The sequence below is a fragment of the Diadema antillarum genome, unplaced genomic scaffold (assembly GCF_040938485.1).
Source record: "Diadema antillarum isolate AM-2024a unplaced genomic scaffold, OU_Dant_1.0 scf00000202, whole genome shotgun sequence".
Lineage (NCBI taxonomy): Eukaryota > Metazoa > Echinodermata > Echinoidea > Diadematoida > Diadematidae > Diadema > Diadema antillarum.
In genome coordinates, this window is record NW_027271091.1 from 1,344,108 (window position 1) to 1,359,117 (window position 15,010).

A 15,010-nucleotide genomic window follows, 5' to 3' on the forward strand; every position below is an offset into this window, starting at 1 on the left:
CAACCTGTGGGGCACTCAGCTGGTATTAACGCTAAATTTACTAAACAAACTACCAAAAGCGAGATTCCACGCCTCAGTCTTAAATGGTCTAGATCGAATCAGTGCCAGTGGTTCAAGATGATACATATGCAGAAACTGGTGCTACAAGTCCAACGACGAGGCAGAGACATCAGCAATGCCTGTGTTGGTCTTCATCAGCTGCGAAGAAGGAATTGCACTTGGGTGTCCTGTAATAGTCCGACACCTTGTAGAAGAAGTACCGTAAACCTGGGGATCAGAAAGTCTGTCAGAGTTGTTTCATCATGTGCAGCTATCCCAGGTGGTCAACCTCGCCATGGTTGTCGAGGAAGAGAAATGAGTAGCCATGCTGTCAAGAGGAAGAGGCCAATGGTCGGCAGCTGGCAGACGACATCTGAGGATGATCTCTATGATGTGGTGATCGTTGGCGGGGGAATGGCTGGACAGGCGATGGCGTGCGCTTTGGGTAATTTAACTAAAGTTAAACTGATTAGTCTATATCATAATCAGCTGTAAAATAAGAGTTCTAATGTAAACAACTTCAAAACTTCACAAGTTGTACAACTAGAAGGGTATTGTGTGATAATGTCATGGACAAGAGCTCTTGCCTCTACTAGTAATAGATCAAACTAGACGTTTAGTAGACTCTACTCTAAGAATCCAAGACAAGATAGTTTCATTTCCATTGTTTTGAACTGTCCTTTACAGAGTGTGTCAATAGAATTGTCTTTTGGAAAGGAATGGTTTTTATTGACCCCTCATAGATTGATGGAATATTCATAGAAGGATGTGGTCATTGATACTGTAACGTTGTACCGGTACATCCTCGTGTAAAAGTGGAAATTTTCATGTAACTTTTCGCACTCAGCAGGGCCACAGGGTAAGATAATTTCGCTTGCTTTAGATGGCAAGTTACCTAAATTAAAAACTTGGCTGGAAGTGCACACCCCTTTCCACGAGTATGAGCATCCAGACTTGTTCAAAATTGTAGTTGTATTCACAATTGTTTGTTAGCCTTGTGAACTGTAACATTTAATCGCATGCCATAATAGATCTTTGGAAAGGAAAATCTTTTATTTAAACTACACTAAAAACAATGCTTATGTGTCAAAATAACTCTTGAAGTCTTCAATGTGATATTCTTTGTATGAGTAAGAAAGAAAACTTCTTTTGATTGTTTCACCTGTGTGAATCACTGCAGGTCAAGACCCAAGGTTGGCTGACCATCGCATTCTGCTCCTAGAGCAGGGCAAGCCGCCCAAGATGCTTAGTGAGCTGCCTGAAAAGTACAGCAACAGAGTGTGTGCCCTCAACCACAACTCGGTCAAACTTTTGACAGGTAAGAAGTCATATTTTCAAATTTGATCTATATGTTTATTTTAATTATTTTATTATTATTATTATTATTATTTTTCTGTCTGGCAGATAATATCCCATAATACACTTGTAGGGCTGGGTTTTTTTTCCTTTGTGTGTGTGTGTGTGTGTGTGTGTGTATGTGTGTGTTTACCATTTTGCTCCATTTGACACTATGTGATAATATCTGAACAGGTGTCAAACAAAGCAAATGTGACAAGAATTGAAAGAAGATATGACACACGGTATAGAAGGGTAATACTTGTAATATACAGTATACATGTAAGTTCCTCTTTTTTATAATATTTTTGTTCAATGGACAAAACAGGTACTTTTGTAATGTTGTTTGCGATGAAACATTAACTTTACTATTAAACCAAGTGTGTCAGGTGCTGTGATATAGCCAAACTTACCAGATGATATTTCAGAAATTATTATGAATGGTTCTTTGACAAGGTATTCCATCCAAATACTTTTCTTCTTTTTTTTTCCTTTTTGTAAAATACTTGATATATTCAGATAAAGTCTTCCTTGCTTTTTTTCATTGACAAATCCAAAGAGGTGAATTATCAGGAGGATGATTGGTACCATACACGTGTATGCCCTAAACAAATGATAAAAAAGAATGAAATTCATGAAGAGGGAATTTGGGAATCATACATGTAAGTATGTTTGATTTTTCCCCAGTGCATTTGCTTTGTTAGTTCACTGTATCATCCCTTTTCTTGTCTTGAATGCTATTGAACAACTACCAGTATTAAACTTTCTCTCAATAATAATTCTACTGTTAGACATAGGAGCATGGCAGCACATGGTGAAAGTGAGAGTGAAGCCTTTCCGCCGTATGCAGGTGTGGGATGCCTGCTCAGATGCACTCATTGCCTTCAACCAGTCCCCTGACCTGTCAGAAGATATGGCCTACATCGTGGAGAACGATGTCACGAATGCTGCCCTCTTGAGTCAGCTGGATGGAGTGAAGAGCAATGTGGAAGTGCAGTATGAAAAGAGGTACTCATTTACATGATAGTCATATAAGAAAAGAAAGTATCATCATCATTTTGACTGAATGTGAGGTAATCCATCCTTGTGGCTGAAGGACTTATTTTTTTTTTTATTATTAATTTTCCAAAATCATCAGCATGAACTTGCACACTACAAGCACTTGCTGAAAAAGAAGTTTTGGGGGTTTTTTTGGTGGTGGTTTTGTCAAGTTTGGTGACCTTAACAGATCAAACTTTTTCAGGGCATTTGGCACAACAACTCTGCATACAGCGCAGTTGCATACAATATTTTGTATTTGTGCAGAACACATCTATTATCGATGTGGCAGTTTTCCATGGAAATTTTACAAAGTGGTTTTGACTGATTTAAGTGGTTTCATGCAATGTGGCATTTACAGGGTATTTACTTGCTCTTTCACTGCTATCATAGTGAGCTCATAGTAGGGTTTAAAACTAATGTTATGAAAGTAAAATACTTAATTTTTCATTTGTGTGTCTGATTATTTTGCACAAGCCATCTGCAAAATTCAGCCCAATCACAGCGTCTGATTGTTGCAGCAGTAAATTGGGATTGTTAACGATACATTGATAATATGGACTAAATTACCCAGGGTAGCCTTGTGAGTGTTAACGCTATTCTCCTAGAATGACCTACCATTGGCAATGTGCCAGCATGGCTTGGTATTGCAGTAATCCCATAATTGTTTTGATCACTTTGAAAAATACAAGTGACTCTTGTGCCTATGAAGATGGAAACACTTGACTGATTACTTGTCTCCGTAGACTGAGCTCGATCCAGATCCCTCCTCAGGGGCAATTCGAGGAGGAGAGCTGGGCCCAGGTGCATCTGGAAGGCGAGGAGAGTGTCATCAAGACCCGGCTGGTGGTGGGAGCTGACGGGGCCAGGTCATCGGTGAGGAGGATGACTGGCCTGAAGCAGCTGGCTTGGAACTATGACCAGTGGGCTGTGGTCGCCACTCTAAACTTGGCAGAGGTAAGACACATCCCCTCCCGTTCACCCTCCAGTGCCCTCTGCCCCTTTCCCCACCAAGGCTCAAAACAAGAAATGAACGTACACATGTCTTCATGAAAACCAGCACCTTTATTCACTCTGGAGCCTTGTGCAATTTCACCTGGGTGTGACATACATAAGCTGTTGGTCCCTTTAGAAATGCATTAAGATGTCATTATCTTTGCTTTGCTGATGCAAATATTCAAAGCATGGTAAAATGGCATGGTATTTGACTGAAATAATGACACAAAATACATTAATTTCTGGTATGGTTTCGGTTTCATATTATGAATCATATCCGTGTTCAACCTGTGTTGGCTTCTTAGACCATGTGCCTTATTCATGACAAATTATATCTTGTTGACAGAAAATAAGTAAGAAGTGTGAACATATGATGATAAGTAATGTTCAAACTATTGAGAAGGAAAGATATTATGATTGTTGTACATAATGTATTATGTTGCTCTCACGAGTGTTTGAGGTAGTCATGCAATCATACTCTAATGTTCTTCCCTCTTGCCTCTTTGACCATTTTTGTTTCACTTACAGCCAACAGAAAACATTGTTGCCTGGCAACGCTTTCTACCATCGGGGCCAATAGCACTTCTACCGGTGAGTTAACAATATTGTTGAAATTCAGAAGGAAAAAAAATCAGTTGTAAAATTTGAAATGAGTCTTTGCCAGCTTGAATGTGAACCCTGTTTGTGTGCATTTGTGGAGACAAGCTATAGCCACACATTAGCTACATGGTGTGAAACAAACGTTGCAAATGAATTATGTGCGTTTACATTTGTATATTAATCTCTGTTGAAGAACCATCAAAGAGTTAGTATATGCTGCCATGAGCACACTAATACCAGTATGTTTCATTGTTCATTAGCTGCTCACATCTATTAGTTCCATGTCTAGGTGTGTTCAAATGGTATGACATAAGGTGGATATCATCTATGATGGCAAACATTTTTGATGATCTCTTGAACATTTGGTTGTGTAGGTACCATAACACTAAACCCTCATTTATTCATCTCATGGTGTTTCATTGACATTAATTGTCCATGGTCAGTGTACCTGATGATTTGATAAGTTACTCTGTGAGTGGGGTGAATGGATGGAGACATTTGCACTTGTCTGGAAACATGGATCATATCAGGAATGCACTTCTTTAGTGAAGACACACGCAAACCAGTGATGTACTCACGTACTGACTGTGTTCAATACACGCGACCATAGATTATTGGATGTATAAAGATACCTTGAGTTGGGTTGATGATTTATTTGGAAGAGAGGCTGTCAACTGTGTAAACACTCAAAATGATGGGAGGTACAATTATTGTATGCAGTTTTTCTTTTTTTTAATCATTTTGTGTTCTCGAGTCCAGAACATGGCAGTTAAAGATCAAAAAGGCGGACAGGTCCATGTTAGAAGGTTCTGACTAGTGTGCATTTGCATGTGTTCATTTATGGTGAAGTTATCTCAGTCATTGACAGATTGTTCCTCCCTATGTATTTTCATCCTAAATATGTTGGAATTTAATCAGATTTTTTGTTTTGTTTTTACTCCATGCAGCTGAGTGATGACATGAGTTCTCTCGTCTGGTCCACAAGTCCCGACCACTCCAAGGATCTCATCAACATGGAGGAACAAGATTTTGTGGAAGCAGTCAATAATGCCTTTGTAAGTGCTCAAGCTTGTGGCAAGATACTTTGCACTGTTTCACACACCTTACATTTTTTTAGAAACTATCGTCCAAGTTTCCACTTGACCTGATGTAAGAGTGGAAACTTTCACACTGGTCATTTTTCCCATGAGGCCAACATCAGAGACCTTTCCTCTGTCACAGTATTTGTGATTATAACTTTTGATTGTGATGAGAGTATATTTTGTTCATAATTTGATATTTCCCAAAATATTCATTTATCATTTTCACAAATATTTCAGCCAAGCATGAAATTTCTGCAGTGCAAAATGTTTACAATTGATGTTTATTCCTATATTATTTTTTTTCAGTAATTTTCACCATTCAATCTGCATATTCCTTTTTTTTTATGCCTCTGCCATGAAGTGGTGCCGGAGGCATCATGTTTTCGGGTTGTCCGTCCATCTGTCCACATTCGTTTACGCGATAACTTGAGTAATATTAACTGGAATTTTACCAAACTTGGTTCAAGTATAAAGTATGATGGGGCAATTACTTGATTAGATTTTAGGTGAAATCGGCCAAAGGCCAAAGGTCAAAGGTCAAGGTCAAATCATGAAATTGTATTTGTTTATGCGATAACTCAAGACTGGATTGAGCAAATTTCACCAAACTTTGTCCCAGGATGATGTATGATGGGACAATTGCTTGATTAGTTTTTTAGTGAAATCGGACGAAGGTCGAAGGTCAACGATCAAGGTCAAATCCTAAAATTTATCTTTTTACATGATAACTCAAAACTGGATGAAGCAGCTTTCACCAAACTTGGTCCAAGGATGATGTATGATGGGGCAATTAGTTGAGTAGATTTTAATGACATGGGCAAGAGGTCAAAGGTCAAAAGGTCAAGGTCAAATGCTAAAAATGTTGCTATTTCCCCATATCTATGCAATGCCCAAAGGTATTTTCTTGAAACTTAGTGTAGACATGTACTACTGCGTACAGATTCTCCAGAGAGAGTTTCATGTCATAAGGTCAAAGGTCGAAAGGTCAAAGGTTAGGTGAAAATGTTGCAATTTCACTTTTCTCGCAAATAGTTCAATGTATTTTCATGGAACTTGGTACATACGCATGTACTGACTGGCAGGGATTATCTAGGGAACTTAGGGGTCACGGGTCAATACTCAGGGGGTCAAAGGTCGAGGTCAACTCCTCAAAATTTCACTATTTCCCTCATATACTAGTATATGCAATGCTTGCATTATTAGTTTTAAAACTTAATATATACATGTATTACCTAATGAAGATTCTCTAGGAAATTTCCAGCCAGAAGGTCAAAGGTCAAAGGTTAAGGGTCAAAGGCCAGGTTTAAATGAAAAAAAAATCTATTTTGTACTGTAATTACACTCTTTCTTCATACCTTGAGAATTACTCAATGCATAAACTTATAAAAGGGTCTTTCAGAAGTCAAATAAAAATCCTCAGTTCCCCAAATATGTGTACCTGCACTCTTAGACGATTATAGCAAACCCAGTTCAAGGAAAGTGAACATTCAAGATTTTTCTGACAAACCTGTCATTTCAATATTTCGCCAGTTATGTGAAACTGTCATCACACATTGTAAAGACATTGTACTACAACTGTATACACCTATTGGGAGAATCATGCATTATGGCGGAGGCATCAGTCGCCATAGCGACATTTCTAGTTGTTGTTGTTTTTTTTTTTTGAGGGGGGTCATTTTCATATTATGCTGTTTAATATGTTTTCTACATATTCTACACATGTTGTCATTTTCATGTATGATTTCTTTTTACAAAAATGGAAAAATGAAATCAAACTGAACTTATCTCAACTGATATTATCTCTTCTGTGTTATCTTACTCTTCATCTCAGTGGGATGACAGTCACCACCACCCAACAGTGGATGCCGCCACCCAGCTCTTTGGAGGATTCCTGTCAGCCGTCAAGCCGGAGGGCTCATCCATCCGCCAGCTGCCCCCCAGCATCTCTGGCGTGGATCCCAGCAGCAGAGCCTCCTTCCCTCTGGGGCTCTGCCATGCCCCTCAATATGTGGACAGCAGAGTTGCTCTCATTGGGTAGGCTGCCTCCATATATTTGTTTCTATATACTGTATGTGCCACATATTTCATGAGCATTTTATGTTTGTAAGTCAAGTCCTCTCTGCAAATTTAATAACGCATGAAAATATTAGCCTTGATCCCGATATGAATTTGACATGTACACATACATTTCTCCGTTCAGTATTGTACTCATTGGTCACAAATTTAACCACTGGTGAAATTGTTGGAAGTCTGTATTAAAAAAATGAAAAAGAAGACTAGCTATATATATGGCTTATACAGTATTCTTATTCAGCCATTTAGGTGGTGTTTAGAGCTGTCAAAGCACATGGGCCTACTTGTATTAGGCTATGACAGTAGGTGGATGCAAAAGTAAGTTCGATGGACTTAAATTAAGAGCCAAAGCAGTTCAGAGGAAAACCATTGTTCAAGATGGTGAGATAGGGTACACCTTGTAGGGATACAGTAGACTCCCATTATAACAAAATCCTTGGGACCGGCAATTTTCTTTCGTTATATCAAAATTTCGTCATAACAGAATGAATAAACAATAAAAATACAAGTTTACAATGTTGCGGCCCTAAATTTAACTTCGTTGTAACCGGAATTTCGTTATAACTCTGTTCGTTATAACGGGAGTGCACTGTATAGCAAATGAAAGCCTACAGATGTGGGAATTTCAATGAATTAGTACATGTAATTGCATGAGCTGCATGCATTGGACCCAACTGGCTCTCAGAGTGGTGACAAGGCACAGAAAATGCTTTGTAGTCTCTCTTTATTGTAGATGTCATTAGAACTTTACCCTCAGCTGTAAGCTTGCAAGTTGTGTGGTATTAATCCGTTCAGGACAGACTGACTTTGCTACAACACAAATTTCCCATAAGACCCCTGCCCAAGTATACTCGGGACTCATCCTCAACGGGGTAAAGGTTTACGTGATGATGTTGTTTCAGATTACAGTCTGCTACATCAGTGATCATATTCAGCTAAAGTGATCAAATGATCTATTGACCACCCCCTTCCAGAAAAACAACAACAAATGAACAAACATGCAGAAAAACATAACAAAACCTAAAATATGAAATAACACAGAAACCTCGAAGGTGTTGCAACATGTCGAAATCAGCTGCCACCATGTTGTAACAGTGTAAACAGAAATAATCCCCATCCCCATCCTATTTTTCTCCTCAGTGATGCGGCACATCGGGTGCATCCCCTGGCTGGTCAGGGTATTAACCTTGGCTTTGGGGACGTGACCACACTTGCAGAGGTCTTGTCCGAGGCTGCTGCACAGGGGAAGGATTTAGGTGAGCATCTGTCACACAGTTTTTCTCCTAGCAGTCAATCTGTTTTGTAGTTACTTGCACATTGTGAATTTTCTTAATGAGACAAATACTAGCATTACATGATGAACATTCTGATTTATGAAAAGCCTTGACATATTTCATTCTTTCTTCTTTCATGGTCGTAAGGCAACATTCTAAAATGTGCAAGTAAGACCTGACCAGAGTGGCACTTCAATAATAATGATAACAATTGTGATAATGATAATGGGGGTATTTATAGCACAGGTCTGGCCGAGGGAACACATTGTTAAAGTATTTTGGATAACAGATACTATTCACACTTTGTAGCGTACATGCATGTTTGGTGAAGATGTGTAATTAAGCTGTCATTTCATTTTCCACATAATCAAGGAGTGTGTGGGAACTGTGTAATCAACCACTGAGAATCAAATCCATGAAATATCTTTCAAATGTGATTTAATAACTATTGTAGGGCTTAAGCCACTACGATATTATGCATCAGTAGTGGAGTCTTTGTGATTTTTTATGTTTTAGCTAATCTGTTTCTTTATTAATTGCTTTTAGGGCATATAATGCAGCATTGAAGCACACCCAAAGCTCAGCAAGTTGTGTACATTTTCCCTTTCAAATAGACAGTACCAATTGTCCTCACTAGATGAAATGGACTTTCTCCCATTCAACCATCTGAAGTTTCCCTAAAAAGCATTTTGTCCCTGGATCATACTCCTTAAGCAATATGTCCTGGCGGTTACACTGCTCACATAACAAATCTCAGATATAAAGACATTATAAGCATTATCTAGTCCGAAACAACCGAAACAGTTAATGTTTGGCTCTTTGTGAATAATATCCAGGGTCTACAACTCACCTGATGGACTATGAATCCCAGCGCCAGCGCCACGTGGTACCCGTCATGGGAACCATCGACGCACTGAAGAGACTCTACTCCACCAACAATCCTGCCGCCGTGCTAGTCCGCAGCCTCGGCCTGCAGGCCACTAATGCACTGGGACCTCTCAAGGATCGCATCATTGCTTCCGCGGCAACGTAGTGTCTGCATCACCCAGGACTTCTCTATGACAAATAATCCTCTTGTTTGGACTACTTAAAACCCTTTATATTCTTTGAGCGCTGATTACTGCAGGGAAGTCCTACATGCTGAAAGGATTATTGAGACGTGTGTGCAAGGAGGAATGAAAAGCATCAGTATGCTTTCCTCGATACATGGATTTTCATTTTGTCCTTGGGAGTCTGTGTTTGAGTGCCTCCACCCTGAAGGGTGCCAAAAGTACTGTGTATTCCAGACTCAAGTTGTATCTCTTTGAATTTGAGCACATCATGGATGAGAAATTTCACAAGAGCTCCACTTACGATCCAATCAAAGATGGATATATCTGAGAAGCACTTTATATTTCTAACTTTAATTGTTGTTCAGGGATGCATCATGCAGGATAGGAAAAGCCTGTCCAATCATATCAGAGAGGATATCCTGACATACAGCATATGTACCCAAAGTTTTCATCTGGCACCAAGCATAATCAAATTCTGCTACGGCACTGAGGTATCATCAAGCATTGCTTCAATAAAAGTGTAAGCTTGTGAGACTTATAATGATTGTTGTGGCTTCCTAGGAACAGGCAGAACAGAGATTAGAAAGCATGATTGTAAAAATGTTCAAGGGATTTCATTCTTGGTCAACACTGATCTCAGGTGATAGATAGAGTTACCTTGACCTCATTTTTACAAAGCCATGTGCTGGATGGAGATAAGTGTTCACTTAAGTCAAGATGATATGGTTGTACATTGTAATTATCTGTGGTCATTGTGCAAAGCAATTACAAATGTTGAAGAAAAGATTCTTGTCAGTCTTATGATACAGAGCGTGCGAGTTTGAATGTCAATGTTTTGCATAGTACGTATCAATGAGTGGTGTGCTGTGTTTGTTTGAAAAGAGATGTGCACTGCATGGGGACATGGCAATCAACAAGATTGCTGCACATTTATGTATATTTATTATTCAATATAAGATAAGATTTCATACTGTTCATCAACATGTCTCATATCACTTCATGGAATGTGAGCTCACATTACCTATGTACATTACCATATTACTGTCCACAGAAACAGACTTGCAACATATACGTACATTGCTATCTGAAGTCATGAGTGTCAGTAAAACATTTTTCACGATATTTCTTTGATCTATCACAATTATAGTGAAACTGAATATGATTTTACAAAAATCCATTACACCAATGACATTGAATCATGAAATTCAGTTCCTTTCTAGTAGACATTCATGGTGTAAAAGTGAGAATTTTCCCCGCAATCAATACTATTTTCTGTTCAGTTGAGTTTGATAAACATTATATCTCGTCATACAGTGTATTTTGTTTTTCACATTACAGTGCAATCCCGTTATAACATGCACAGTTACAATGAAATTCCGGTCACAATGAAGTAAAAATTCAGGCTGCAACATTATCCGCTCTATCTTGTTTATTGTTTATTCATTCAGAAATTTCAATATAACGAAAGAAAAGTGCCGGTCTCGAGGACTTCGTTATAACAGGAATCCACTGTATGTGCAATGACTTCTCACCACATGATCACAAGCTCCTATGCTCATGACTGTGCCGTAAATTAGATTTTACCCTAAATAGACCAACAATGGAAGATCATTGAAAATACATTAAACCTTGCACGAGTAGACATACATTGGACAGGGGAAAATTCGTTGACAGGAGAGAATGTTAACATGAAACACACAATACAATTGCTCACACAGAGCTGCATAATCAACTAGCTTGAGTTGTTGATGAACACACGTATAAGAATGTAGGAGGATACGACCTCCAGACACATACGACACAGAAAGGCACGTGTCTTGTAATGTAAATAGATTAATGCATTTACAGAATGAATGTTATGATTAGCTATGCCAACAACCTTTCCTAATGTCTTGATTACACCAGTGTATTGAAGTGGTGTTTCCACTTTCATAGGAAACCCTCAGAAATGATAGGAGATTCATCTGTTTTGTCTTTCAATGGCAGTAAAGAAGCAACAATACCTGCCAACTTACCACAGAAACTGTGGTTACCAAAACACTTAGTCCGACCACTATGCACTGTTACAAATGCATCTTATACATGTAGCTTTACCTCAAGGCAAACCATCAGAAACACCTCTTTTCCTTTACCTCTAGGCAATCGTAGGTAACAAAAATAAATTAGATCATATGGAAACTATTTTCCGAAGTAACAGTGATGGCTCATCAGGCACTCCAAACAATAAATGTCACATAGATATCCTGAGATCAGTACATTTACTAAATTCTACAGAACTGCTTTAAACACAGTACTCAAGTAGTTTGCTCCACCAAGTTAAAAGAAATTGTAATAATGCAGTTGCTATGAAAAAAAAAAAACCTCACTGGACACTCAATATACTTTGCATATAACAAACTTCCAAGTCACCACATGTACCCAGTTTTCTAATGACTGCATCATGAAGCAGCAGTGTGTTTTAATTGTGTGTGTGTGTACGTGTGTGTATGTGTGTGTGTGTGTGTGTGTGTGTGTGTGTGTGTGTGTGTGTGTGTGTGTGTGTGTATGTGTGACAGTGTGTGTGTGTGTGAAGAATTCATTTTGAACTGATGGAGATGGTGTGAACATCACAATGATAATATGTAGTTGGCAGAATGTTAATCAAGATAAAGTCTTCAAGACTTTGTGGCCACCATTCACAAAACTAGTTCATGGTTTATGCAGGTTTCTTCTGCATAAATGCATATGACAGATCGCATATGCAGACAGACATCCAATAGTGATTTTGTGCTGAAACTCACAAGTGAGAGGTATGCCTATTTTGCACTTATTTTAGCCCATGGATTAAATTCAAACCATGAATTTGATATAAACTACCTTTGTGAATTTCGGCCTGAAGTTCTCCTCCAAGTTTACATACAGCACATCTGGGCCCCATTTCATAAAAGATGTTAGGATGGCAAATCTTGCTGGAATGGCAAATCTTGCTGGAATGGCAACTTCCCATAGCAACAGACAATCAGGAAGCTGGATTCTTGTCGTTACCATGACAATTGCCGTTCCAGCAAGAGTTGTTATTATATCAACCTTTTATGAAATGGGGCCCAGCTGCACGCAGGGGATCAATACAAGATGGGAAGACGGCAAAATGCAATCGCTCGTATGCAGGATCCTAATGGCAACAGATATTTGGTCAGAGACCCGGCACCCTGAGCACTAGGGAGAAGTGGGTGTGATTATTTGTCAAATTAAGTAAGGAAACGTGCAAAAACAGAGCCATTAAAAAGACCAACTTTGAGGGCATGACTCAGAAAAGAAATATTTTACCCTCTTAAGAGCAGAACAACATGATTATTGTAGTTTTCCCAAATTCTCATTGTTTGTCCTTGCCATTCCATGTCTCTGTATATCATAGTGCCAATAAAATACTGTTAAAGGGAAATTCCAGTGCAGCTGCAAGTTAGTCTGAAAAGGAGTACAATTTTCTTAGCAAAATAATTACGATTTGATCAAAATCAGATGAATGATGAGAAAGATTTGACATTTTGAAGTTTTGATGATTTTTCATTTAACAATTCTTTAACAGTCAATATGAATATGCAAATAGTGAAGCGATGATGTCATCCCCTCACAACTTGTCATATAGTTTGTACATAAAATTTCAACATTTCCAGTTTTTCATTCCAATGAAAATACGCTCCAGTCTCAAATTCTGACACATTGTATATCTTACAGATCATTATTCTGAAGTTATTCAACCAGGAATAACATAATATTTCACATATTAATGACAGAAATATTGAATTTTCATCATATTTATTTTGTACATGATCAATGGAAATTGTGAGGTGACAACATCATCAGCTCACTCATTTGCATATTCATATCAACTGTACAAGAACTGTTCTGCATAAATGAGCAAAATTTCACAATCTTATAACGTTCCTAATTTTTATCTGATTTTCCTTAAACTTTCACTGTTGTACTTGTAAGATATTATGTTCTTATCAGATTAATATATAACTGAACTGGAATTTTTCTTTAACAATAAAACGATGCAATGATATCAATATGAGATAAATATGGTAGAGAATGATAAAATCAGGAAAATAAATATAACAATAAATGTTGGCAATCGTGTATACACTGAGAAGTTTTTGCATAACCTACAAATAGCACATGGACAAGGTTAGAGAGTTCTGTGATTACTTAATAAAGGATTAAAGATTTGAATGGTGTGTAAGCAGGGGAGGGGCTCAGTTGTGTCAGCTTGAGTCCAGCTGATTGAGGAGATTCTGTCTGGTGTACTCCCATATCATCAGGGCTCCACTAACATGGACGTTCAGTGACCGGATGAATCCCATCTGGGGGATCTCCACGCAGACGTCCAGGAACTGGATCAGATCGACGGGGATGCCTTCTCTCTCCTTCCTGAAAACAGAGCAACGGTCACCGAACAGATACGAGATAATCATAGAATGGAGTGGGAGGCGATCACACTTCGTGGTTACAGTGAATAGCTCATGTACCTACACAAAGTAGGCTACCTTAATGTGGCTAAAGACATTGGTTTATGTGCGGAATGAGAAACAGTGTATTGCTTGCAGGTACATGATAACATTGTCAGAGTCAAAATTAAATTAGTTCCTGGAATGTTACAAAGAAATTGACTCGTTGCTGTAAGCTCAATTTTGTTTGACACATTCACTAGAGATTTACTAAAAAATACTGAAGCAAAAAAACACCGGATTTCACACTGATATTGATATGACAAACGTAAAAGAAAATGAGCACATAAAATGAAACATTTTCAGTGATGATAATCAGCACAGACTCACAGATGCCAAATCTAGAATGCCTTTGTAAATTCAGCTTCTTTAAGCATCCTCTAAAGCAATCTTCAGAAAGAACTTTAGTCTGGACTTACCCAAGAAGGAGCATGGTGCGTTTTGGAAATTTGAAGTCTGTCAGTGCCTGGCTGTTTGCAGTCTGCTCCACACCGACCAGAGCGTAGCCATGTTTCTTCATCTCCAGCATGTAATCCTTGAGGTCACCTGGCTTGACCTGTCACCAAATGCAGATTGGTCAATTATGATGAATAGATACACAATTCACGGTTACAGAGATGGACTGGGAAGTATATTAAAAGATTTGACTGCAAGATATTTCCAAGCACTAGTGGGCAATGAAGAGAAATCTAATGGAAACATTTCCATCTTGTCAGACTAGTGTGAAATTTTCACAAGAATTTAGCAACAAAGTCTCCTATAGATTGTAGTCCTATTTAATTCACAAGACCCTGCAAATACATCTACATGGCTACACCCCAACCTAATTTCTTGACCTGTGTCATCACATTCATGGTCCTGATATCACTGTAAGAATGCTGCACCATCATTACAGAGCTAATGCAATATCTGATAAAGATTTCGATAAAGACTCTTCCCTGTTGCGTCTGAACCTAGTCTCCCAAGCCAGGCACACCATAATGAACTCATTTTAGTTGGTCATCTGCGAATCTTGATGATCGATTTGCCTGTTG

General features: G+C 38.5%; 2 protein-coding genes across 2 annotated transcripts in view; one reads left to right on the forward strand and one right to left on the reverse strand.

The window, feature by feature from the left end:
- The first annotated feature begins 86 nt into the window (after positions 1 to 86).
- LOC139723918 (ubiquinone biosynthesis monooxygenase COQ6, mitochondrial-like) lies at positions 87 to 9,470 on the forward strand. The gene is made up of 9 exons (XM_071635124.1): positions 87 to 484; positions 1,220 to 1,357; positions 2,166 to 2,382; positions 3,159 to 3,369; positions 3,937 to 3,999; positions 4,956 to 5,063; positions 6,922 to 7,124; positions 8,304 to 8,419; positions 9,274 to 9,470. The coding sequence occupies exons 1-9, from the start codon at positions 118 to 120 to the stop codon at positions 9,468 to 9,470; spliced, it is 1,620 nt and encodes a 539-aa protein (XP_071491225.1). The 5' UTR covers positions 87 to 117.
- Positions 9,471 to 13,733: 4,263 nt separating this feature from the next.
- Positions 13,734 to 15,010, reverse strand: part of LOC139723910 (probable methyltransferase TARBP1) — a 45,504-nt gene continuing 44,227 nt past the window's right edge. Inside the window, exons 25-26 of the mRNA XM_071635114.1 lie at positions 14,396 to 14,532; positions 13,734 to 13,899 (exon numbers count right to left, since the gene is read on the reverse strand). Of these exons, the coding sequence (XP_071491215.1) occupies positions 13,734 to 13,899; positions 14,396 to 14,532 (303 nt within the window). The remainder of the gene's footprint in view (positions 13,900 to 14,395; positions 14,533 to 15,010) is intronic.

Bases quoted from the DNA above. Each gene is read 5' to 3' on its own strand.
- LOC139723918 (XM_071635124.1), top strand. From the start codon at position 118: ATGATACATATGCAGAAACTGGTGCTACAAGTCCAACGACGAGGCAGA. The intron at 1,358-2,165 runs GTAAGAAGTCAT...TTCTACTGTTAG, and splicing joins CTCGGTCAAACTTTTGACAG to ACATAGGAGCATGGCAGCAC. The intron at 5,064-6,921 runs GTAAGTGCTCAA...TCTTCATCTCAG, and splicing joins AAGCAGTCAATAATGCCTTT to TGGGATGACAGTCACCACCA.